Here is a 27,748-nt window from a genome sequence, read left to right on the forward strand (position 1 = left end):
TACCCAAGAAAAGAATCTTGGAGACTTTGTAGACAATAGCTTGAAATCCTCAACTCAATGTGCGACAAACGTCAAAACATCAAATAAAATGTTAGGAATTTTGCAGAAAGGAATGAATAATGAGACAGAGAATTATTATAATGCCCTGTATAGATGCATAGTACAAACATACTTTGAACATTGTAAGGGCAATTCTATAACCATGTGCCTAGAAATAACTGCCCGGTGGGTGCCTACACTATAAAGGAATCTAGGCACCTGTTTTACAGAATACTAGCACAACAAATAATATATGCATACAGTATTTAGGAATGACCAGTTACACAAGCCATACAGCTGGTGTAACTGTAGGCGACTAGACACATGCCACCCAATATTAAAAACCATTTAACTAGCCAGGAACAGCACTTAACTGGCTATCTGGCAATATTCAGTGGGAGATGGCCAGTTATCTCCCGCTGAATATTGTCTGTTAGTGCTTAGCGGATAACTGGTTATATCATGCGATATAACTAGCTATCCACAGATATTCAGCACATCGCCGGCTAAGTTTAGCTGCCAAATTAGGCCACTGAAATAGCTGGAATATCTTTGGCCGGTTTAAACTTAAACGGTCAGCGCTGAATATTGGCTTGGCTGCTTAAATTTAAACTGGTGAAAAAACACCCAGATATTCAATGTCAGTCACCGGAAATACCCCAGCATCGAATATCCAGGCTGACTGCTAATTGCGGGAGTTAGATGGGCTCTCTCCCATGGTCTGAATATCAGGCCCATGTATAGCATTCTATAAGGTATACAGGTGTGAGTTCCATCCACGCCCTGCCCAGGCCCCACCCATGTATGTTCATCTGAAATATACACGCTGTAGAAGATTAGCGTGTTCTTATAGAATCTAGGATGTATATGTATATGCTCACACATATGCATGTACACACTTGTATTCTAAACATTTAAGTGAGTAATGCATGCACAAATGTTAGCACTCATTTTTAAGAATTGCATCTCTGTGTGCAGGTCTGGTCGCATCATCTCAAAAAAGATAATAAAATGTGAAAAAGTATAGAAAAGGGCCACAAAGCTTTAAAGGGGACAGAACAGCTCCTATTTGAACAAAGGCTGAGCACATTAGGTCTCTTCAGTTGGATCTGAGAGGGAATTTGATAGAGGTTACCAAAATCATGAGCAGAGTTAGATAGATAAACGGGGTACAATTATTATGCCTTCAAATTGTACCAACACTGGGGGGGGGGGGGGGCACTCCATGAAACTAACAGGTAGCAGATTTAAAACAAATTGAAGGAAGTATTTTTTTCATCCAATGAACAATAAAGCTGTGGAATTTGTTCCCAAATGATGTGGTTAAGGATCTTCCCCAGCTGGGTTTAAAAAGAGGTTTGAACAAATTTCTAGAGGAGATGTCCATAAACAATTATTAGCCAAGTAGTCCTAGGAATGCTACCACTCACCCTGAAGAAATAGATCTATTTTGGGGGGTCTGTCAGGTACTTCCTGGTGAACCAGATTGCCTCTGTTGGAGATGGGGTGCTGATAGACCTTTGGTGTGACCCATCATGACATATCTTATGCTCTTATAAGAAGCGTCAACAATCTCTGTGATAGAAGAAGGTATTATACAGACTGGGCTGTTAGTTTGGCCAGGCAGACTGGATAAGTTATATTACCTCTTTCTGCCTTCATATTCTACGTTTCCATGTTTAACTACTAATGCAGCAGATAATGTGGAACAATGAACCACACCTCCCGATCACTGTCCCACATCAGCAGCGTAGGTGCCTTTCCCCAAGTGCATGGAATTCTTTCTGTAAGTTCCATGGAGATTTTACAATTATCATGGGTTAATCTTTGCAATTATTTGCCAAATTCTAGACTACGTCTTGTACTTAGTTTGCTCATTTAGAGTTCATATACACTCCATCATCATGCATGTAGTGAGGCTGATGGTGGTGTTGGAATCATGCTATGCATCTTTATTGGATTTTAAGAAGTAAGAATGCAATCAAGGCATTTTTGTTTGTCATAAATTAATCAGATATGTTGGTTTTGGACTTGGCTGGTAAATAACATTTCACAAAATGCAGTTGAAATGGCTCTTCTTATCCTCTGCTTCCGTTAAACTTACCTTTAGTCCTGGAGAAAGAACTTCCTTTTTGTGAATTTGAACAAATACAATTGTAATTATAACTGCAACACTTAGCAGGAACATCAAAGCAATGATGATCGGAGTCTTGGAAGGCATCTTGGTGCCTAAAACAAAAAGAAAAATAGTGAGCATACCATGTATCATTTACCTCCTTGATAACATAAGAGTAATCATGTTTCTAGTCTTCATTCTCTAAGTTGCTAGTTACTTTTCTAACATTTCTCATAAGTGGACTGGAGCTTGTTTTTCTAATAGTGATCTAGAAAACTGTCCACTCTGCAGACTTCACTTACCTAGGAACCAAATGGTGGAACTCCTTACAACCCAACATAAGAAATATATAGGATCATACTAGATTCCACAAAATCCTCAAACCGTTCCTATTTAAACAAACCCTCACAAAGAACAACCATATCTCAAACAATTAATTATTACCTGAATTGGTTATTACTCTGTTTACCATTAACTTTCTCTTTGCTTCATGTACAATTTCTCATTCATAATAGATTTTCTAAATGTTAAACATCTATAGCTACCCCAGTATGTTTATGAAATTGTAATATTGGATTCTTACAACAAATTACTTTCTTATGCATTATTCTTTGTTATGTATTCTATAGTGTTTATTGTAAGCCACATTGAACTCAAACTTCTTTGGGATAATGTAGGATATAAATGTCACAAATAAATAAATAAATAAATAAATAAATAAATAGGAATAAAAGCAATCTAACAACAAACCCTTGCTGGCCTCCCACTTAGTCACCTCTCCCCTCTCCAGTCGGTTCAAAACTCTGCTGCCCGTCTCATCTTCCGCCAGGGTCGCTTTACTCATACTACCCCTCTCCTCAAGTCGCTTCACTGGCTCCCTATCTGTTTTCGCATCCTGTTCAAATTTCTTCTACTAACCTATAAATGTACTCACTCTGCTGCTCCCCAGTATCTCTCCACACTCGTCCTTCCCTACACCCCTTCCCGTGCACTCCGCTCCATGGATAAATCCTTCTTATCTGTTCCCTTCTCCACTACTGCCAACTTCAGACTTCGCGCCTTCTGTCTCGCTGCACCCTACGCCTGGAATAAACTTCCTGAGCTCCTACGTCTTGCCCCATCCTTGGCCACCTTTAAATCTAGACTGAAAGCCCACCTCTTTAACATTGCTTTTGACTCGTAACCACTTGTAACCACTCGCCTCCACCTACCCTCCTTTCTTCCTTCCTGTTCACATTAATTGATTTGATTTGCTTACTTTATTTATTTTTTGTCTATTAGATTGTAAGCTCTTTGAGCAGGGACTGTCTTTCTTCTATGTTTGTGCAGTGCTGCGTATGCCTTGTAGCGCTATAGAAATGCTAAATAATAGTAGTAGTAGTAAACCCTCTCAGAAAAATAAATGTTCCAAATCAATCTCTATAAAATTAAAATAATATCTAATGAAACTACTTCAAAGAACCCATCAGATAGATGGTGCAGATCTATATATATAAAACTCACCCTCAACGTTCTATTGTCTGCTGATGTCACTGAAGCCAAGGTTCATATGTTCAAAGCTCTGAAGCCACGAAAATCACAGTCTCTGGGCCCCACCCTCGCGTCAAACATTATGACGTTGAGGGCGGAGCAGATTCTCACCTCCAACGATCTACTCAGGCCACAAACTCCGGATTTCCACACTGTAGCTGTGCTCCGCCCTCGCGTCAAAACGCGATGACGTCAAGGGCGGGGCATAAAAACCGCCACCCACACAGAGCTACAATGGAAACAGCAGCGGTGCATGCCACGAACCAGGTAAAACCGCGACGAGCCATGCAGCCATGAAACCCTTGCTAGCGCCTGTTTCATTGCGCTCAGAAACGGGCCTTTGTTTACTAGTTTTATAATATTTACTACAGGGGTTATACACATCAAAGAGCAGTGACCAGAATGTGCATACTTTTATGCGATCCACATGTAGCATGTTCAGAGGTGGAATTCAGATGGAGCATAGGCAGAATCATGATTTATGCACATTGTTTATAAAAGAAATGTGCATGTACTTACTTTATACGCGAGCATTAACACCTGCTCCATGAGTTCACAGAAGGCATGATCTCTGCTTCTTTGCCCCTATCCAGCTTATAATCGAAAGACAAAAACGCCCAAGTTCTGACCTAAATCGGGAGATAGGCGTTTATCTCCCAAAAAGGAATAACATTGTATAATCGAAAGCCGAACTTGGACGTTTTCAACTGCACTCCATCGCGGAAGTGTACAAAGTTGATGGGGGCGTGTCGGAGGCGTGGTGAAGGCGGGACTGGGGCGTGGTTATCACCCGAACAGAGATGGGCGCCTTTCGCCGATAATGGAAAAAAAGTATGCGTTTGTAGCTAGAATTTAGGGCACTTTTCCTGGACCCTGTTTTTTCATGAATAAGGCCCAAAAAAGTGCCCTAAATGACCAGATTACCACCAGAGGGAATCGGGGATGACCTCCCCTGACTCCCCCAGTGGTCACTAACCCCCTCCCACCACAAAAAAATGATGTTTCACAACTTTTTATTTTCACCCTCAAATGTCATACCCACTTCCCTGGCAGCAGTATGCAGGTCCCTGGAGCAGTTGTTAAGGGGTGCAGTGGACTTCAGGCAGGTGGACCCAGGCCCATCCCCCCCCTACCTGTTACAATTGTGCTGCTTAATGCTTAGTCGTCCTACCCCCCCAAACCCACTGTACCCACATGTAGGTGCCCCCCTTCACCCCTTAGGGCTATAGTAATGGTGTAGACTTTTGGGCAGTGGGTTTTGAGGGGGATTTGGGGGGCTCAACACACAAGGGAAGGGTGCTATGCACCTGGGAGCTCTTTTACCTTTTTTTTGTTTTTGTAAAAGTGCCCCCTAGGGTGCCCGGTTGGTGTCCTGGCATGTGAGGGGGACCAGTGCACTACGACTCCTGGCCCCTCCCACGAACAAATGCCTTGGATTTATTCGTTTTTGAGCTGGGCGCTTTCATTTTCCATTATCACTGAAAAACAAAAACGCCCAGCTCACAAATTGTCGAATAAAACATGGACGTCTATTTTTTTCGAAAATACGGTTCGGTCCGCCCCTTCACGGACCCGTTCTCGGAGATAAACGCCCATGGAGATAGACGTTTTCGTTCGATTATGCCCCTCAACGTGTCTTTAGAAAATAGGCTATAAATAGGCACTATTTGGCCTTCACACATATAAAATTGCCCTCCACATGCACAGACACCCCTGGGGGCAGAGAGTAGGTAGAGCAGAAACAGGATCAGCATTTAAACATGAAGGGGGTAAAATTTAGTCCCACTCACCAGGGCCATACCGAAATTTTCAGTGGCATAATACAGATGGGGGGGATTCTATATATAGCACCTGTTATTTACAAGCACGTTAACTCTGTGTTAGCCAGTTAGCATGCAGTAAGTGTAAAACACTAGCTGGCTAACGTTCCGTTATGCCACACTGCCTGACAAAAAATTCTGACAAATTCAATAGTTTAACTTGTGGAAACAGGAAAATTACAAAAAAAAAAACATTTAACACAGTCGCATGATAGCCTGGCTCCATGCGTTAATCTGCATTAAGGGCTTTATTCTACAAAGTTGATGCTCCTTAATTTTCGCTCCTAAATTTGTGCACCTAAGTTACAAGCGTAATCTATTTTCCTACATACATGTAGAACATAAATTATGCTCATAAATTTAGGAGTGTAAATTTTAAGAGCGTAAATTTAGGAACATAACCTATATAGAATAAGGCCCTAACAGCCTTTCATAAAAGGAAACCTTATTTCTTTGACTTTGGTATTTAATTTCAAGTGAAATTCATCTCCGGAATGTAATTGCTACTGGGGTGTGCATAAGGAAGCATGGGAACTCAAATAAATTGGAGCTATTCCATATATTTTAAATACAAATAGCAAAACTTTAACTTGTATTCTGGCCAGTGTAGAGCTACTAAAAATAGGATTGCTCTATCCCAATTCATTTGACTGCTATAGTTTATATTACTGGCAGTCTTTTAAATTGTCTATCCAGGATCCCAAAAGAACTATGTTACAAATATCAAATTGCAACATTATAGTTCACGTAACATAGAAGTGTTGTAAATGGTGGCAGATAAAGACCTGAATGGTCCATCCAGTCTGCCCAACAGTCACACTCATCAAGTCATGATTAAACCAACAATGAATCTGATATAAAATACTTGATCATTGTCTCTCTGGCATTTCTGGGATATAGACCGTAGAAGTCTGCCCAGCCCTGTCCTTAGGTTCCAACTACTGAAGTTGTCGTCAAAGCCCACTCCAGCCTATCCAAATCTATCTTGTCGTTTACGTAAAAGTCTGTCCAGCACTTTCCTCATGTTCCAAATTACTGGAGTTTCCTTTCCAGCCCATCCCAGTGGCGATCCTAGTCGGCATGACACCCAGGACGGATCGCCGATGCGCCCCCCCCCCCCGGGTGCAGCGCGGCCCCCCCCCCCCCCGGTGAAATGACACCCCCCCCCAGGTGCACGCCGCTGGGGGGGGGGTGCCGCGGTGCGTGCCTGTCAGCTGAGTTCGCTGACTTCGCTAACTTCGCTGCAGCTCCCTCTGCCCCGGCCAGAACAGGAAGTAACCTGTTCCAGGGCAGAGGGAGCTGCAGCGAAGTTAGCGAAGTCAGCTGACAGGCGCGCGCCGCGGCACCCCCCCAGCGGCGTGCACCCGGGGCGGACCGCCCCCACCGCCCCCCCCCCTTGGTACGCCACTGGCCCATCCTAAACTGGATTGCTATATACAGAACCCAGACCATGCAAGTTTGCCCAGCACCAGCCTTAGTTCTTCACAGCCAGAGTCACCATCAACAAACCATTCAATTCACATTGTTTAATATCCAAACGAGACTTAATGGACCTGATATTCAAAATTATTTAAATGGCTAGGAGAGTTGAGTCAGCACTTAACATAACCGCATAAAACACAGCCCTGTCTTATGCTGATCACCACCAGTTGAATCTTGTACCCTATCCAGCTGATTTTCAAAAGAGATCGCCGCCCATCTTCCAACACAAATCGGGAGACGGGCTGCGATCTCCTGAATCCACCCAAATCGGCATAATCGAAAGCCGATTTTGGGCGGCTTCAACTGCATTCCATCGCGGGGCTGGCGAAAGTTGAAAGGGGGCTTGTCAGCATGGTAGCGAAGGCGGAACGGGGGCGAGACGGGGGCGTGCATTGAGATGGCCGGCTTCGCCCAATAATGGAAAAAAGAAAGCCAGCCGTCAGGAGAATTTGGTCCGTTTTATTTGGATCCTTTTTTTTAGGTCCAAGTCCCAAAAAAGTGCCCCAACTGACCAGATGACCACCGGAGGGAAGCGGGGATCACCTCTCCTTACTCCCCCAGTGGTCACCACCCCTCTCCCACACATACACAAAAAAAATCCAACATTTTTTGCCAGCCTGTATGCCAGCCTCAAATGTCATACCCAGCTCCCTGTCAGTAATATGCAGGTCCCTGGAGCAATTTGTAGTGGGTGTAGTGCACTTGAGGCAGGTGGACCCAGGCCCATCCCCCCCACCTGTTACACTTGTGCTGGTAAATGTGAGCCCTTCAAAACTCACTGTACCTGTGCCCCCCTTCACCCCTTAGGGCTATGGTAATAGAGTTGTGGGCAGTGGGTTTTGGGGGGCTCAGTACACAAGGGAAGGGTGCTATGCACCTGGAAGCTATTTTTGTTTTTTATATTAATTTTTTAAGTGCCCCCTAGGGTGCCCGGTTGGTGTCCTGGCATGTCAGGGAGGCCAATGCACTAGAAATGCTGGCTCCTCCCATGCCCAAATGCCTTACATTTTGCCGGATTTGAGATGGCCGGCTCCAGTTTCCATTATGGCTGAAAATCATCCATTTTGATACAGAAAGTGAAAGTGCCTTGGTGCTTTGTAGCTTTTACTACATGAGACGTGGGGTAAGGAATAATATATTGTAGAGGAATATATTCGAGTTATTCCCCAAGTTTTCCACGTCATCACTGTGACCCCTGACGCAGGTGCTAGTCACCGAAACACGGCCCGTGTCGGGTCTTTTTGTCAAGGCTCATTCATTAAAGAACTGTGTTCCATTTTTAAAGGCCCGTGGTGCTGTTTTTTTTGTTTGGACTTTAGTTTGTACTTCGTTCCCTCTCTTTTGTTATATGAAAATCAGAGTCGGCCATCTCATCTAACCCTGGCAAGCGATTTGGCCGACGCCAAGCATATTTCGAAATCACCAGCAAGTAGTCTGCTATTAAAGCTTTTTTTTTCCAGCTTTAATAGCAGACTACTTTGCTGGTGATTTGAAAACACAACAGGACACGCTGTTTGTGCTGGGTTTTTTTTGCATTTCCTTTTTCCTTGTCCTGATATGCAATTTGCAATTGTTCTTATTCGTAGAGATACAGACTAGCCCCTGACGCAGCCCTTTTGTGGGCGAAACACGGCCTGTGTCAGGCAACTGTCTTAAATACGGTATCTTCAATAAAATATTTTGGATAATATTGCTCATTTTCCACTAAGCATTATTCTATACATGGTGATCAAAACCCAGATTTACACAAACTGAACCTTGGTGTAAATCCCCACACCTAAATTAGGGCCCTGTTTACTAAGGTGTGTTAGTGTTTTTAGCACATCTACACTTAGCGCGCGTGCTAACCATGTAGGCACCTATAGGGATATTATAGGCGCATGCATGGTTAATGCGCATGCATGGTTAACATGCGTTTAAAACGTTAACGCACCTATAATGTTGCTTAGTAAACATGGCCCTTAGTCACAAATTCCCTGAATTCTAAAACACTGCGTGCAAATTCTAAAAGTGCCCCGGACCCGCCAATGCCTATGTCGAAACCCACAAGACTACTACGGGAAATCTCGGCCACCATTTTGAAAACACGGCAGCGCTGGCAGGCGGGGGGAATAGTGGCAGCATAGTGGGCAGGAAAGAACATGCCCCCCCCCCACGCAGACGCCACCAGACTACCAGGACCCCTCAGTTAGAACCGGGGCAGCGAGGGCATCAGCTGCAGCAGCAGGGGTGGAGGGGGGTGTCAGGCAGCAGCCCGGCGGGGACCCAGACCACCCTCAGTCCACCCCTATCACTCGTAATTTTAAGCCAGTGATACCTGCAGAAAACTATGATTTGCTGGCTGGTCTTCATCTACCATCCCAACCAGGTCCATGTTCTGGTGGCAACAAGCTTACCTGCAACTGGCTTCCCTCTCTTGCCTTTCAGTGTGCTCCACTGCACCGTCTGGCTACCTCCTGTAGTCTCTGTCTGGAAACCCAACTGTTCCATGTTCTCCTTCTGTGTCCTTCTTCTGCCACTCCAGTCACAGCCCTCTGCCCTGATAGCATCAAGTCTATACTCTGGTGTACAGACAGCAAGCATCCTGTGATTATGCACCAAAATGATTTCATGCACAGTGAACTCAAAATGAAGCACTATGCCAGAACAGTTGTAACAGTGGCAGAAATCATTACGCTGTGCTTTACTTAACCCGTGTGTGTGTGTGTGTGTGTGTGTACGTGCTTGTATGTGTTAATTAAAGATTTATAATGCATGTCCTGGAAATTGTAAAGTCAGAAATGAAGTGCCTTCATCACCTGGAAAGGGAAGAAAATGCATTTACAGCACACTTTGGAGTGTAGTTGCAATTATGAAATGCTCTGGGAAGAGAAAAGGGACATTACACTTACACAGAAAATGAAAACAACCTGTCATCCTCTTTTAAATGTGATCAGAGCACAGGGCAATGTCTTCTGCCATTGTTAATAGTGCCTTGGCACAGGTCAATGCTTCTTTATTTCAGTGAATAATCGCGTATGCTGTCTGACAAACAATGCCTGTTTTGTATTTAACTGTTTCAGAAATACCGTGTTTCCCCGAAAATAAGACAGTGTCTTATATTAATTTTTGCTCCCAAAGATGCGCTAGGTCTTATTTTCAGGGGATGTCTTATTCGGGAGTAGTAGGGGGACTGTGGCGGTCGGGAACAGTATTGAAGTGGGGGGCGGTATCTTGCAGGAGTAGGCCGTGGCTCGCCTATCTGCCCACAGTGACTGCAGGACTCAAGCGGAGCAGAGCCGCCCTGGCCAGGCTGGGAATGGAGAAGGGTTATGCACTAGGGATGGTAATGGAATGTGGGGCCGGGCTGCTCTGGCTGGGGGTCTCGGGAGGTTGTGAGAGGGCTTAGGGCACAGGATCATCCCTACCGTATTACAAAAGTTTTAAAAAAATTCTACGGTAGCTCTGTTCCCCGTTGGTAGTGCTTTATGCGCTCCTCCTGTACATTCGTAACACTTTCCATCCTTCTAGTCTGACTTAGCCCTTGGGCGATGGAGCAGCGCCAAAAGGGCTCGGTTACTCATTTTCTTTTCTTTTATTATTTCTGCAAGGGGGATGTTTCTTTTCTTTCCAGGCTCACTTACCGGTAGTTGATCTTCACAAAAGCGTGAAGGAGGATGGAAGGAGTCCGCTGGACGATAGATTTTCTACCTCAGTCTTGTTTCTTGCATTTCTTTAATGTTATTTCGTCTTTGGGTTGCAGCGAAAAAAATTAAGGTTTCTGTGTCCATGTCCCATCGGGGCCAAACAAAAACTTTGCTAGGTCTTACTTTCAGGGGATGTCTTATTTTCGGGGAAACAGGGTAGTAAGAGCAATAAAGACATCACTGCTAACTATAGCATGTCTTTCTCTACTCTTAAAATTAGCTGAATCTATAAACAGTGCAGAGCTCAAGGGAATATTACAGTAAAATAATTCAAAATGCACACTGTTTCTCATCAATTGCCACATAATTGCACTCAAATCAGATTTCTGAACCATAAATATGAACCATTCTAAAAGCCCAGGGGATGCGCCATAAATGGTTCCCTCTTTTTATTTCATAACCTCTATGTGACTGGGTTAAAACTACTGAAAAGCAAGTTTGCCACCAGAATAGCAGGGCAGGAGAAAGTATGTACATTTTTGACAATGGAGAAACAATGGTTTCGCAGATTCTGAGAAGTAAACTGGTCAGGGAATTCTCCTACTGTGGAATGTGAATTACATCCTGGGATACACTATTCATAAAGGGATACACTATTCATAAAATACAGTATAAACATATGTTTATCCCAGCCATAAATCTAAGTGAATATTGTTTGCTACTTGATAATGGGACATAAGAAACACCACAATATCAAAAATGATCATCTCAATTAATGGATTATCTGGATAATAATAATATTCTCCAACCCTCTCAGTCTGGCTTTAGGTAAGGGTTCAGCACTGAAATGACACTGATCACTTTACTGTCAGATATTGAGTAAAGTGTGCATTGTAGAGGCATAGTTTTGCAATTTGATATGTCCTGCACATTTCATATGGTAGAGCATGAACTGATGTTGGATTTACTGGATTATTACAGTCAGTGCTTTTTTTGTGCCGGTACGAGCCAGTACGGCGTACCGGCACCTTTTTCCTGAGGTCCCTCACTTGCCCGCTCCCTTCCGTTCCTGCTCCCGCGCTCCAAAATTTTCATTACCAAAAGTCGCGATTCTCCTCTCTCCCCTGCCCTCCCCTCCATGTCCAGCATGTCGCCTCTCTCCCCTGCCCTCTCCAAGTCACGGCGAACCGGAAGTGAAGGCAGCAGTGCTCACTGAGGCAGGCATGCAGGCAGGTTTGTCTCCTCTTGCGTTGCTTCCCTCTCAGCACTTCCCGCTTTCGAGGGCTTCCTTTCCATTTATATCTTTACTTTCCTCCTTTCTTCTTCATTTCTTGCCCTACATCTATAAGTAAAAGCTGGGTCCTCCTCCGTGAAATTGACTGGAGGAGGTATAACATGTATCCAGCTTTTGCCTATTTTCTCCATCCATGTGCAGTTTTTCTCCTCTCTTCCCTTTCCCTCATCTCCATCCATGTGCATCTTCTTCTTTTTTCTTTCCTCCCCTCCATCCATGTCCAGCACTTCTCCTCTCTCCTCCCCTCCATCCATGTCCAGCATTTCTCCGCTCTCTTCCCTCCCCTGTATCCATATAAAACAATAATTCTCTCTCCCCTCCACCCACACCTCCTAGTCCCATCGATCTTCTGCTCTGTTCCCCTCCCCTCTACCTATATCCCCAGTCCCATCTATCTCCTGCTTCTTCCCCCACACCCCCTAGCCCCAGCTTGTACTCTGTTTCCCATCCACACCATCTAGCCCCATCCATCTCCCGCTCCTTCCCCTGCCCCCACCAGTCCCATCCATCTCCTGCTCCTTCCCTCTCTGTCCCATCCATTTTCTGCTTCATCCCTCTGCCCCAGTCCCATCCATGTTCTGCTTTCCATTATCTCCTATTTGACTTTTTTCTTCTTCCATGTCCACCGTCATTCCCTCTGTGTCTCTGTCCTGTCCAGGACCAACCCTCTGTGTCTCTGTCCCTATTCCTATGTTCAGTATCTGGCTTCTGTGACCCCATCCCTCCCCCATCCCACTTCTGGCCCTGCACTCCGACCCCAAGGCCAGTATATCTCCCTTTTGCCCCCTCCCCATGGTACGGCATATCTTTGTCTGTCTGTCTCTCTCTCTCTCTCTCTCTCGTTTTCTCTCCCTTGCCCCTTGCCTGGATACAGCATCTTTCCCAATCTGTCCCCCACATATCCCATCTTTCTAATCCTCCATCCCAGCATGTCTCTCTCTCTCTCTCTCTCTCCCTCATGGGGGAGACAGTTTCTCTCCCCCTCTCTTCCCCTGCTCCTCATCCAAGCTCTTGCTTCCTTTCCCCCTTCCCCATAGTCAAGCATTTCTCTCTCTAACCCATCTTGCATGTTTGTTCTTTTTCCCATCCACGAGTGAGGCATCTCCCTCTTTCCTTCCACAAAGGGCCCCCCCCCAGGTCCAGTGTCACTGTCCCTCTCTCCTATCGACCCCCCACCACTATCACTGTCCCTCTCTCCTTCCACTGCCACCCCCAAGGCCCAGTTTCACTCTCCCTCTATCCCCCCCCACAGTGAGGTCCAGTGTCACTCTCCCTCTCTCCTTCCACTATCCCCCCCAATGAGGACCAGTGTCACTCTCCCTCTCTCCTCCCTCCCCCCCACTAGTTCCAGTGTCAGTCTCCCTCCTTCCTCCCTCCCCTCCGCAAGGTTCAGTGTTGCTCTCCCTCTCTCCTTTCCTCCTCTCCCCCTGCAAGGTCTGGGATAGCTCTCCCTCCCCCCACAAGGACCAGAATGGCTCTAACCCCCCCTCTGTGAAGTCCAAGATCACTCTACCTCCTCCCTGCAAGGTCCAGGTTCACGCTCCCTCCCCTCCACTGCGAGGTTTGGGATCGCTCTCCCCCTCCCTCTCCTCCAGTGTTGCAGTCTTCAAACTGTCCGGGCCACTGGCAGCATTAGCAATGTAGGCACGCTGCCTTCAGCCTGCCCCAGAAGCCTTCTCTGTGCAGCAACTTCCTGTTTCCACGTAGGCAGGACACTGCAAAGAGAAGGCCTCCAGGGCAGGCCAAAGGCAGTATGCTTACATCACTAACGCTGACAGCGGCCTGGGCACCTTAAAGACTGTGACGCTGAAGGAGGGGGAGGGGGTGCGAGTGTGCGATACTGGATCCTGCAGGGAGGAAGGTGGAAGTAAAGAGGGAGATGCCACACCACTCAGGACAATGCCAGAGGTGGCAAGCCATTTGGGGAGAGGTAATGACCCCCTTGCCCTCCAAACTACACCCATGGTGCCCAGCTATGTCACTCCACAGGGAGCCTAATTTCTCCATGCAGGAGACACAGCTCCTGGTTCTCCTGTGCCTGAGGCACAGGAGACAAATCATGAAGCACCACCACCACCTGCCCCACACAATGTCTCAATGAGGGTATGGAGATCAAAAAGGAGAAGCTTGGAAAGGTGAGTGTGATGCATTGTTCCCCATGATCACAGCACTACTCATGTGTAAGCACCATACATAGGCAGGGTCACATGCACTGAAGTCCCTTTGTTGTTGCAATACATGTTATTGATTTTTTTCATAAGAAAACAAACAAACATTGCTGAACATGTCAAGTGCCTTTGATATGGTTGACCACGGAATCCTATTACACATTCTTGAATACTTTGGCATCGGAGGCAATGTCCTAAACTGGTTCAAGGGGTTCTTAACCCTACGCTCATATCAGGTCACATCAAACTCAACTACGTCTGCTGCATGGACACCTGAGTGTGGAGTACCACAGGGATCCCCCCTCTCGCCAACTATCTTCAACCTAATGATGACCCCCTTGACAAAATATATGCCGATGATGTAACGATATATATTCCTTTCAAACAAAACATCAATGAAATCTCCAACGAAATCAACCAAAGTTTACACATCATGAACACCTGGGCAGATGCATTCCGATTGAAACTGAACGCAGAAAAAACTCAATGCCTCATACTTACCTCCCAATACAACACGAATAAATTCACTGCAATTAACACACCTAAACTAAATCTGCCAATCTCAGAAACTTTAAAAATCCTTGGAGTCACCATCGACCGCCACTTAACACTTGAGACTCACGCGAACAACACAACCAAAAAGATGTTCTACACCATGTGGAAACTGAAAAGAATAAGACCATTCTTTCCAAGATCTGTCTTCCGCGACCTAGTGCAATCACTCGTACTCAGCCACTTGGACTACTGCAACTCACTATACGCAGGCTGCAAAGAACAAATACTGAGGAAACTTCAAACAGCCCAGAACACAGCAGCCAGACTCATCTTCGGAAAACCAAAATACGAAAGTGCAAAACCCTTACTTGAGAAACTACACTGGCTCCCACTCAAGGAACGCATCACTTTTAAAGTATGCACCTTAGTCCACAAAATCATTCACGGTGAAGCCCCTGCATACATGTCTGATTTAATAGACCTACCACCCAGAAATGCTAAAAGATCATCCCGAACTTTCCTCAATCTCCACTTCCCTAAATGCAAAGGCATAAAATACACCCCCCTTGAGCTGACACCCGGGGCGGACCGTCCCCCCACCCCCCTTGCTACATCACTGCACATATCTGCCCCCCCCCCCCCTGCATTCAGGCCCATGCCTACATACTGATTGGAACATTGGCAACAGCTCACTACAGCATACTGAGCTACCCAAAGGTGCACCTGCTTCACCCCACTGACCAGCCCCACCTCCCAGCAATAATGCACATGCTCCACAGAAAGACTATCATGCCATGCTCTGTCCCCATGGCCACCTCAGCTCACACAGCATCTGTGCTTGTGTAATGCACACCCACCCCCTCAGCTCCCCCTCCCCCATCTGCCTGTTGCTATGTCACAGGCTATGTGAGGAGCATTGCACAACTTGCTGTCCAAAATAATAATGTATGTGACGCCAAGAAGGCCCATCACCTGAACCCTGCCTCTATCAACTTGTGATCTGCAGACGCTTTGGAATTCACCAGGATCTTGAGTTGCTCCGGCGCCAGTACAGGCATGTCCAACATGAAGACCCCACCAGTGGCGTACCAAGGGGGGCAGTGGGTGCGGTCCGCCCTGGGTGCACGCCGCTGGGGGGGTGCCGCACGTCTGTCGGCAACACTCGTTCCCTGCTCCCTGTGCCCCGGAACATCCTGTTCCGGGGCAGAGGGAGCAGGGAACGAGCGATGCCAACAGGCGTGCGGCACCCCCCCAGCAGGTAAAAATGCACCCGGGGGGAGGTGTCCGTCCTTTTGCCATGGGGAGGTGTCCTTTCGCCGGGGGTGGGGTGGTCGCACTGCACCCGGGGGGGGCGCATCGGTGATCCGCCCCGGGTGTCAGCCACCCTAGGAACACCACTGGACCCCACTCTAATCCCGCGCATGCAGGAGTGCCTCAGAGCCTGAAGTAAGTACCACAAACATAGCACCCCTATAACTGCTCTGTCCCCGATCACCCATAAGCTCCATATCTACTAGAATGTTTTGCAGCCAAATACCAACCTATGAGATGACGTAGAAAGGGGGAGGGGGGAAGCCCATTGGTTAGCATTCTCAAGCAACCAATACAAAAGTTTTCAGCATATCACACACACCTACCTAGCACATTGCAGCAGCTATAACAGGGGAAATAAAACATTAACCCCAAACACCCACAGTGGGAATCAAACCCACACCCCCTAAATTTGAGCACACAGCCCTAACCCCTATACCCAACATGCATCTGACAACTATTGTACCTGAATATAACTTGTCTTGGGCTACAACTGAAAAAAAGCATGAACTAAATCCAAAATCTGTTGAACCCCACCCCCCACCCCCCAGTAACTGAAATCCCCAAACAGAATGTGTTGTTCTGGCATTCCAGTACACAGAGATAGTTTACCACTTTAATCTGTCTAACATTTCAAATTATCCCCTGTATGCACTGCCATGTTTACACCATTTTCTCTGAGTGATTAGTCCATAGGCCCACAGCCTTCCGGAAAAACATAGTTTCCTAATCATTTCTCACATCAGACTCTCTCCCCTCATACATCGTTTCATAACCACTGCAAACACACAGTCACATTTCAATGTGTGCACTTTCGATTCCATCCTCCCACTTCCCAATTTACTTCTGAACCATCCTGAGATGTTTCAAAGGTTCTTCCTAAGAGACAAACCAGACAGGTTGATGTTTTTCATGGGGCAGAAAAAACTGTCTCCCTTCTTTGAATTTGTCAAGCCCTCAAAAGTTGTTAAATCAGTGGAGGAGTAGCCTAGTGGTTAGTGCAGTGGACTTTGCAGTGGTTACTGCAGCTCCTTGTGACTCTGGGAAGTCATTTAATCCTCCATTTCCCCTGGTACAAAATAAGTACCTGATAAACCACTTGAATGTAGTTGCAAAAACCTCAGAAAGGCTGTATATCAAGTCCCATTTCCCTTGTTTAGCTAAGGATTGTATATGCTGATACATTATTTTATTAAAAGCTTGTTTCATAACAACTTTTATGATCTTGCTTATGAAAAAGAAATTCTGTTATTACAATACTGTATGCTCAAGGGAGAGAAATTTAAATCTATTCCCTCAATGGGTTTTGTTTATTGATCGGTCCAACGTTAGAATTTGCTCCCATCAAAACTGAATTAACTTTTTTTTATTTGAAATTTCATAAATTATTAAAAGCATATTTATTTCAAAAATATTTGTGCTAAAAAGTTGTTATTTTTGAAAATATTTGATATAATTTTTTACTATTTTTGATATAGTGTTACTTTTTATGTTTTTATGTATATTTTAATATGATGTAATTCCCTAGTGATGACCTGGTATTCTTATATTATAATCCACACTGATCCAAGAATGGTTTATTGTGGAATATAAATTTAATCGTAATTTTAATTGTAACAAATGTCCTGAGCACATGTTCTGTGGTCTTTTACGCTTTCCTAATGCATCCTTACAATGGAAATCATTCCTATCACTTCAGAAGTATAGTAATATACCATGTCACAGCTGGGTAACTTGTTCCCACACAGCAGCAATTCAAAGTACATAGGAAGATCAGAGAACTCAGTCTGTCCTGTCTGCTAAACCACAGTCTCTTGTGTCTTAAGGGAACATCGGACTGGAAAGCAGATGGATTTTTCTCATCTTTACTGTGTAAACACACACATTCTATCCTAGGATTCTAAAGGGCTGCTAGAGTCACTGAATGGCATCACTTTTTGGGATATGTGTTCACGCATAGTGAGCATGAGACCGCGGGTCACCAGAACAAAATCACAGCAGCCAGAGTTATGGTTTTCAGGCACAATGCCTATGTCAACATTAAAATTGGAGGCTGAATTAAATATATCAAAGCACAGGACGTCAGACTCACAGAAACAGAACGAAGCCTTGCAGATCAGCAAAGCGGTGGCGCCAGAGAAGAGGACCTCAGCTGGCAGGGGTTGGGGTTCCCCGCCAGCAAAGGTACCCGACGGCGGCAGCGGGTTGGCAGTGGGAGGGGGGTCGAGGGGGTAGTCGGCAGGGGGCCCAGGGCCAAATCTACAGGGGCCCATGTCCCCGTGGCCCCATGTAGCTACGCCCCTGCCACGCGGTAGCCCTACTGCGGCTTAGTAAAAGGACCCCTTAGTGCATACTAAACACTAAGAAGCCTATTCTATACCTATGGTTTTCTTAGAATTTACCATGCACTAATTCTGTTAGTGCATGCAAAGCTGTAGAAAAAGGACACTAAAGTGATTAATCTGAAGACTAAGGGCCTCTTCTATCAAGCCACGATAGCAGTTCCTGTGCGGCAATGCTGACGAAGCCCATTTCAAAGTGCATGGGCTTTGTCGGCATCGTCACACCAGGGACCGCTAGTGTGGTTTGATAAAAGAGGCCCTAAGTCAGACCCAGCCAGGGATTGCTTAGTATTTCTCAGGTGGGCTAGCTCTTCAGAGAATCACAGAGGCCCCTGAGTCTCAAAAGCAGATGAGGCAGATTTTTAGCTGTAAAACTGCGCAGATTGTTTTCTTCAGATGTGGAGGAATAGCCTAATGGTTGGTGCAGTGAGTCAAGCTCCTGGGGAACTGGGTTTGATTTCCACTGCAGCTCTATGTGACCCTAAGCAAATCACTTAACCCTCCACTGTTCCAGGTACAAAAAAAATCCACCTTAGATTAACAGCCCACTAGGGCCAGAGAAAGTATCTGTATATAATGTGTACATCTAGTAGCACTATAGAATTAAGCAGTAATAATTAAAGAAAAATCTAGTAGCTGAATTAATTTCATGTTCAGTTTTTAAAAATATTAAATAAGTATTCTTCCCAAACAGAGACCGCTTTTTTGTGTGAGCCCCGGCTCTGTGCACAGGAATTGTAATCTTTTTTTGAAGAAGGGGGAGGGAGGAAAGACTCCATCTTTCAGCCTTTACATGTGCTGTTAATTAGCTGAAAGCCACACGTTAGGTGCAGGGGCATAGCTATGGGTGGGCCTGGGTGGGCCCAGGCCCACCCAATTTCAGCTCTGGCCCGCCCACCCACTTTTCCTCCAGGCCCGCGCCAGCCCCAGCTCCCATTGCCGGCCACTGCTGCTTTTCCTGTTGAGCAGCAGGGCCGGCACTACAAAAAGAAGAAGCGCTCAGCTGACTGAGCTGAACGCCAACGCTAACGACAAGAAAAAATGTTTTTAAAAAAAGCGCGGCACTGCAGGCAGCCTGGAAGCATTAGCTGCTGGCTCTGCAGGCTCCTCCCATCTCTTACATCACTGCCCCTGGAGCAAAACATGGGCAGTGACGTAAGAGATGGGAGGAGCCTGCAGAGCCAGCAGCCAATGCTTCCAGGCTGCCTGCGGTGCCGCGCTTTTTTTAAAAAACATTTTTTCTCGTCGTTAAGCTCACCTACCGGCAAAGAGGATTCATTGAGAACAGGAGATGAAGTGACGTCAATAGTTGAAGCCACTTAGGTTAATTTGTGTTTCCCCTTCCTCGTGCAGGGGTCGTTCTGCTTTCGCTCAACATAAAGCAAACCGATAGCTGCTTCATCCCACGTTGTTCTTCTTTATTATTGGTAGCATTTTTATTTTTAATCTCATTTATATTTTCAAACATTCCAGCTTGTGCAGCATACGGATGTACACAGAGGAAGTAGTTTGTTATAAATTTTAATCAGTGTGTCATTTGGAGGGGCAGGTTATTATATTCGTGGAGAGATTTTTTTTTTCTCCTGGTAAAGGGCCACTAAAACAGACATCATGTTATGAGAATCAGGTGCTCAACATTCAGCGTTTCTATTTATTAATTTACTTATTTATGACATTTATATCCCACATTAAACATGAATTAGGTCGAAACCTGGGAGCATTTAAAATCTTTTTAAAGGATGGCAGAGAAAGAGGGAAAACGGAAGGATGGGGAGAGAGACACTGGATGGAAGGATGGGGAGAGAAAGAGGAGAGATGGATGAAAGGATGCAGAGAGAAAGGGGAGAGACTGGAAGGATGTGGAGAGAGAAGGGACACTGAACAGAAAAGGGTAGAGAGATAGACACTGGTTAGAAGGAGGGAGAGAGACATTAGATGGAAGGATCAGGAGAGAGGGTAGATGGGTGGAAGGATGGGGAGAGAAAGAGGGAAGACGCTGGATGGAAGGGTAGGGAGAAAGAGGTGACACTGGATGGAAGGATGCAGAAAGAAAGAGGGGAGACTATTGGAAGGATGGGGAGAGAGAGGGGAGACGCTGGAAGGATGGGGAGAGAAAGAGGAGAGCTGCTGCATGGAAAAGGGGAGTAGTGAAAGATTGGAGAATAAGAGGAAGGGGCATGGGGTGAGGGGTGAGAAAAAGATGAAAAGCCATAAGTAGATGAAGGAAATTAAAGAATGGATAGTAAGAATGAATTAAATCTGGACACAGAGAGACACAGAAAAATATTGAAGAAAGCAAAGAAAAAGGAGAGAAAAATGACAAATGGCCAGGAAACCCTGGCAGAAGAGTTAAGCGAAAACGAAGGAAAGCAGAATCTAGAGACTGGGAGCAACACAATGAGAAAAAGTAAATAGCCATACAACAAAGGTAAAGAAAATAATTTTATTTTTAATTTAGGATAAAGTAATATGGTGTTAATAAAGTTTCAGAGACCAATACTTCCTTCCTTAGGTCAGGAGAGGATACCGTAACAGCATTATACTGACCTGAGGCAGGAGGTTTTGGCCTCTGAAAGCTCACTGAAAAGGATTAGGCTATTAAATAAATTGTATGAAATCGGATGCACTGAAAAGCAGCACTTTACCCTATATGACAAATGCATCTGAGTGTGACTAAATTTTGCTGGGGGGGGGGGGGGGGTAGAGAAAAAAATTTGTGCCCACCCACTTTGGGTTCAGGCCCACCCAAAATTGGCAGTCTGGCTATGCCATTGGTTAGGTGATGACATCCTAGCCATTTTTAAATTATGATGCTCTGCTTGCTAAAGGTGCTGTGCTTGACAGAGAGAGGGCAATTTTCACAGCGCCCACATAGTTGTAAAATCTTGGAGGGGGGAGGAGGTACTTTTAACTGGTGAATTTTACATCTGGTCTTGTATATGGTAGGTTGGCATGCACTTTCACTTTGAAAACTGACTTAAGGGAAAAAGTACCAGCACTCTTTTGTTCCACTTGACGAAAGTCTTCTAGAGGGCTGAGGAGATTAATATAAACATAGAACCTCACAATAATTGTATTGACATATTTAAAAGTGGTCTGTGTATAAACAGATTTTATCTAAACGTCCACTTGTGTAGCTGCAGGTTTCTTAAGACCTGTGGTCACCACTGATCACTAAAAAGTAACACTTAATGCACCAAGTATGCAATCCCAACACAACACCCACCAAGTTTCTTTTCCCTACACATAAAGCTTATTTCTGCTGCCCAAGTATGTCTAAGCAGTCTAGCGTCTCTCCCTCTGCCTTTTCAGTTTTGCCCTCCTTGACGCTCTAATATAGAGAGAGAGTGAAGCCTCCTTCACATACATTCAGAGGTTGCAACATCCCAGGCTCCAGACAAATAGACATAGGATCCGAAAGATAAATACAGGAGAAGGGAAAGGAAGAAAACAGAATTCTTACAAACTGAAGAAAGTCACACAGCCAGGCTCTTACATGTAGGCGCTGTTTCTTGGATCCACATCCTTTCAGTCTTCTGTTGCTATATAATAGATGCTTCGACTGCATTGGGTTTATTGCTGCCATCTAGCGTTCAGATCCTCAAACTAGTCCAGAATAGGTATAGAGACATTTCATGCTTCACAGCTATCACTTTCCCCAGTGTGTGGTTCACTCACTCCCCATTAGTGTGATTTCCTTTGCGGGGGAGCAGTGGTTTCCACAAAGATGCCTAGTAGTTACCCAGTTCAAGGCTGGGGATATTGGGCCAGTCCTGGATTTCTAACCACCCCATCCTGGTACCTTATGAAACTTGCAGCACTGATTTCAATGGGCAGGATCAGGCACCACAAACACCACACTGCTTTGTAATAGAAGTTCAAAACCGGGACTGGCCCAACATTTCCAGCCTGGAATTAGGTAACTTAGCATTTCCGTTTCCATATCCGGTCCATGAGAATTTTGCAGCGGTCTGTTCTTCTAGCCAACCAAAACACTCAGTTATGTCAGAAGATTATATACAAATATTTTGTGGCTCTTCTGAAAATCAAGTCTTTTGGAGAGTCCCAAGGACAATTATGGAAACACTGCTCAAAAGATCATCTAACCAGGGCTGTCTTTCCACAAATTGTTCATAAAGTACTACACATAGACCAACAGATGTGCCCTCTATCCAGTGCATTTTTTCTAGCGAAAAAGGTGCCGGTACTCAAATGCCAGGCCACTCTTTAGGGGTAGGGTGATCACTGAGAGACCCATCCCACAATAGCCAGGCCCCTTGCAACCAGTCACAGAATCTATGACAAGGCAGAATTGGTGTGTAGAGTCTGAGCTCTTTCATTAAAACTTGGGGACCATGGGCCAATTTTAGTAGACAATGGAAAATTGCAACCAGTCACAGAATCTATGACAAGGCAGAATTGGTGTGTAGAGTCTGAGCTCTTTCATTAAAACTTGGGGACCATGGGCCAATTTTAGTAGACAATGGAAAAGGTGCCGGTACTCAGTACCCCCAAGTACCCCCTCAAAAAAAGCCCTGCCTCTATCTCTCTCTCTCTCTCTCTCTTTCTCCATGTTCCATTTTCAGCTTCCCACATAGCACTCAGAATGATACATTATGCCATAGGGAACTAAAGTACAGTGCCCGGATGCCCTTCCACCTCACCTCTACCACCTCCTTCCTTACCTGTTCCTAGACTACATACTGCATCTGTATGCAAAGATTCAAGAAGAGATATTTGTATACTACTTTTCGAATATTCTCTGATAACATGCACAGAGCATCACCTAAAAATGATCACCCTACACCTTGAAACCTAGCGCACTGTCATTCACAGAGCACACAAAGATGCAAAGAAATCATATGTTTTCTGGTCAGAATACTAAGAAAGAAATGTTAAAACTATCCAAGAATGTAAAATTTTTGATGTTAAGAAGATACAATATTTTGATAACCACAAGACAGAACTTTACAGAGATCTGGGTTTTCTATCACATTATAAACCATAAAATTATTCCTGCTTTGTCATCCTCTGATCATTTATTTATTTAGATTTTGCTCACACCTTTTTCAGTAGTAGTTCAAGGTGAGTTACATTCAGGTACTCTGGATATTTCTCTGTCCCAGGAGGGCTCACAATCTAATTTTGTACCTGAGGCAATGGAGGGTTAAGTGACTTGCCCAAGATCACAAGGAGAAGCAGTGGGATTTGAACTGGCCACCTCTGCAAGACCTGTGCTCTAACCACTAGGCCACTCCTCCACCCATCTCTCCCTGCTGCTCACCTCCCCACCCCCACCCTTCCTGGTGAGGCTATCATTGGAATACTTCTCTGTTTTACTTATACATTTTGATATTACCATCATCTTTTGCTCCTATTATCCTAGCAGATGGTTCTGGCCTTTGAAAAAAAAACTGTATGCAGTCCAATAAAAAGGTATCAGCTTATTATCTTTTTGTTTGGTTTCTATTTATTACTTTTAAAGAACTGATATAACAGATGTTGCATTGGGGCTGACTCCATCTAACATTCCACTGCAGAGACTGCTTTATTGCCAAATAATTCTGCTTGACAAAAAGTGGCAATTTTCACAATGCCTGAATGGTTGTAAAATCTTGGGGGGGGGGGGGCTTTCAACTGATGAAGTTTGCATCTGGTCTTGTATAAGGTGTGCATGGGCTTTCACTTTGAAAACTGACTAAAGGAAAAGTACCAACATATACTAAATCCTTTTCCTGCTGGTATTTTCCCTGGTTAAAGCAACACACAGAGAGAAAAGTCTGTGTGTTGTTGCAATCCATACCCTAAACCTGCATTTAGGGGATCTTTTACTAAAGGGTCACCGCGCGGCACTCTGCAACTACCGCCCAGCCCACCGCAGCAGCCAGCGGTAGTTCCATCCCCAGTGCGCAGCATTTCTGGCACTGCCGGAATTTTTTTAAAAATTATCACCACAAGGTGCCACGTGCTGCCTGGTTACCACTGGGTTAGCGCAGGAGACCTAACCACCACCTCAATGGGTGGCAATAAGTGCTCCCCCGAAATGGCCACGCTGCAAGTGCGAATTTACCGCACGGCCATTTCTTTTTTCCACCTTTTTACCCGCTGCGGCAAAAGGGGATTCTGCATGCAGCAAGGGGCCCTTAGACACCCTGTTCAATGAGAGTAAATGTACATGTGTCAGAGAGCAATCACACTTTTATCTGGACTAAGGAGCGATTTCCAAATGCCTCAGATAATAACTAGTGTACCTGAATGTAATACACCTTGACCTACTAATGAAAAGGCCTAAGCTAAAAAAATATATATCCCTTTCCAAACTGGCTATGAAAATTGCCGTCTGTACTTTGCATGTATAGTGTCTTCTATATTTGTGATCATTTTGAATGAGCCTCTCTATAAATAAATCTGAGAGTGGGAATCCTGTATTATTATTAACACCCTTCTCCTTACTGTACTGAAGTCAGAGAGTCCTTTTGTGTTTCATTTTCTCAAACCTTGAACCTGAAGAAATAAGTGGAAATTCCCTATATAAATATTCTCCTCTAAGAGTAAACCAAAAAACATGCAGTACTGGGACATGCCAGCCCTAAAATTCAACATGCTGTCACAAGCTCCTTTTTTTTTTAATGTTATAATAAGTTTATTAAATCATAACAATACACCACAGAAAATGCAACAGAACAGAACAAAACACACAATATGGTACAGAGTGCTGAGTTCTAACTGTAAAATTAGTCCTTATTGGATAGAAAAAGGTCTAAAGACTTCCATTTGCGGATAGCTGATTTGTGTCCAGACAGGGAGAGTACTGCAGATTGCTCATATTTTTTATAAAGCAGAATCCAATTCCACCACACCACCACATTCACAAGCTCCTTCTAAAGGCAGACTGTGTGTATCCACAGTGTCTTTATTAAGTTTTTCATATGGTTAGCTTTGAATTCATTGATTTGTATTTGGACTACGTATTTATTATGAATTGATTGTGTTTCACTGTAAACCACAAGGGGGAGTCCTCTGATCAATCAGAAAGACAGTAGGAACATCTCAGCTTAGATCAGATATAGAATTTGATTCAATATTTGATTTGTGTATGTACTTCCATGCACAGACACTACATTTTTCTTAATTTTGCTCCAGGCTTTTGAGCGGCAGGACCTTCCTTACTGGCATGCTCATAAAAAGGAAGGGGGGAGGGGAGCTTCATTTTCAAGTAAATCCCAGAGGAGTTAAAACTCCCCAAAATGTTCTATTAATTTATCATAGCAATAACAGGAGACAATTTTAAGCATGCACCTTGTTCAGGAATAAAGGGGGAACTAGGCACCAGTGATCATTGATTAAGAACAACTTCTCCCAAGCTAGAGTAGAAATTCCACTATCTAATCCTGTCCAGAAATCACACATTTATCATGAAACTGATGCATTTGTATCAGCCTACTGACAGTATACAGTAACTCTCAGTTAAACCTTAAGTTTTTGCAAACCTACTGCAAGGCATTCAAAAACATACAGTACAGTGTAAAAGGGGGCAAAATGTCTCCATAAATTTCTAAGAACACATCCTTGACTTGTCTAACATGCTTTCAGCTGTTGTATTTTCCCAGACCTAATTCTTATCACTAATGAGCAGCAGCCCTTTTTTAGTAGTACTTTAAGCTATGTCCCCCCCCCCCCCCCCAGCTCTAGCCCTTCTCCCTGCTCCACTTCCATAGGCTCAGTATCCTTGCTCTTATCCTTACCGTCTATTAGTAGTCCTGTGGCTACAATCTGCAAAGTCTTCTTGAGGTTTTGCACCACTCCACTCAGGTAAATAGGAAACAAATTGAAGTAGAAAAAAAAAATCTGACAGAGTAAAAGGAAGAAAGATGCCAGAAGACTGATTCCGAGCTGCCAGGGAGAGAGAGGACTGTGGAGGCTACTGATTCATTAGTGGTGAATTTCTAGGACTTCCTCTTCAGTCACACCCCTCTGCAGGGGAGTATCCTCGGCCCCCATTAATCTGGGGAGGGGAGCTCACATTCCTTTCCTGCTCAGACAGGTCAGGAGATGTATCCATGCACTCATCTCTTTTCATATATATATATATATATATATATATATATATATATATATATATATATATATATATATATATATATATACATATATACACCTCCCTACTGATGATCCCCAATGCTTGGCCTGCTAAATTCAAAGTGCCGGAGTTTACATCTAGCTAGGGCAGGGGAGGGTTTTCTGTCAGTCTTCTGTTTCTTTTGGCCTATTTTCTTTAAGAATTTTGTATTATTTCAAAGCAAAGTGACATCTTAAAAATATTGTTCTTTCTTTTTCTACTATACCTATGGAAATGTGCCTTTCAGTGCTATATGATTTTGGGGGAGGAACACAGACAAAAGAGGAAGATGTCTAAAGGCCCTTTGTTATTATTGTTAGTATTAATCATTTACATACCAGATACCTATACAGGACATGGGGCATAATTTTATAACAAGGCATATATGTGAATATGTGCCTATAAAGACAACCTAGTCACAGAAGAGAGGGTAAAAACAGCAAAGAAGCGTAAACAGAAACAGAAAAAAGCAACACTGGGCCTTCAGGATAGAGATAACTGTCGTCCTTTAATCTGAAAATGACCCGACAGGGGTCGTGTTTCGGTGTACAAACGCCTACCTCAGGGGTGTAAAATAAAAAACATATAAAAAATGAACATGAATAAATATTACTCAAAACAGGCATTACATATATAAAAAATGTAAAAATGTATATATATATTGCTGACAAACATTTACATAAAACCAATAGGCAAGTCATCAAATTCATAAAAAAAACAAAAGAATCAAAACAGCATTAAAATTTGACAATAGAGGACTAGAGCAAGTTAAATGGTTTGATAATTAAAATTATGTAAAAAAAAAAAAAACAATAACATAGCAAGATCAGGTAAGTTGCCAATTTCACAAAATAAAACATAACATAGCATCTGCATGTCAATAATCTCATCAAATTCATAATCAATAGCAAAAAAACAGTACTATTAGACAATGGAAAACTAAAACAAGTTGATTAGATTGTGAACTGAAATATTGTAGAAAGGAGAATCTACTGCCTAATCAGAGAAGCGATAATGAAATGATCTTACCGAAATGGTTCTTATGTGTATAATATAGAATAATGGAAATGAACCACGAAGTTAGGGCATATTGCCTAGTATAAAACAAAGGAGGATTATTTAATCATTTTATGAAGATGAAAACATGAGCGTATCCAATCCCCAGATATCAATAAATATAGTGTGCACAAAAAACTTCCCTTAGGTAAAATATAATATGACTCCATCAGTAAAATATGTGCCATAGTCAATGCAAACATTATTTCCTTTATTCAGTGCAGAGACTTCCACAAGAAATTCCAAATTGCCCATTTACTTATGAAGGAAGTTTATAAGAGGTGACTGTAGTGTTACATAGAAAAACAAATGATTAATAATTAATAAATAAATGAATAATAAATAAATAA

General features: G+C 44.0%; 1 protein-coding gene across 2 annotated transcripts in view; it reads right to left on the minus strand.

Annotated features, from left to right (window-relative positions):
• ENTPD3 (ectonucleoside triphosphate diphosphohydrolase 3) overlaps positions 1-27,430 on the minus strand; it is a 110,056-nt gene extending 82,626 nt beyond the window's left edge. The window contains exons 1-2 of one of the 2 annotated variants that reach the window (XM_030190029.1): positions 27,372-27,430; positions 2,144-2,268 (exon numbers count right to left, since the gene is read on the minus strand). In XM_030190029.1, coding sequence (XP_030045889.1) covers positions 2,144-2,260 — 117 coding nt within the window. In that variant the 5' untranslated portion in view covers positions 2,261-2,268; positions 27,372-27,430. Of the gene's footprint in view, positions 1-2,143; positions 2,269-25,968; positions 26,125-27,371 lie in introns of those variants that run through there. The other variant, XM_030190028.1, reaches the window with a different exon arrangement.
• Between the last annotated feature and the right edge of the window lie 318 nt (positions 27,431-27,748).

The sequence above is a fragment of the Microcaecilia unicolor genome, chromosome 1 (assembly GCF_901765095.1).
Source record: "Microcaecilia unicolor chromosome 1, aMicUni1.1, whole genome shotgun sequence".
NCBI lineage: Eukaryota > Metazoa > Chordata > Amphibia > Gymnophiona > Siphonopidae > Microcaecilia > Microcaecilia unicolor.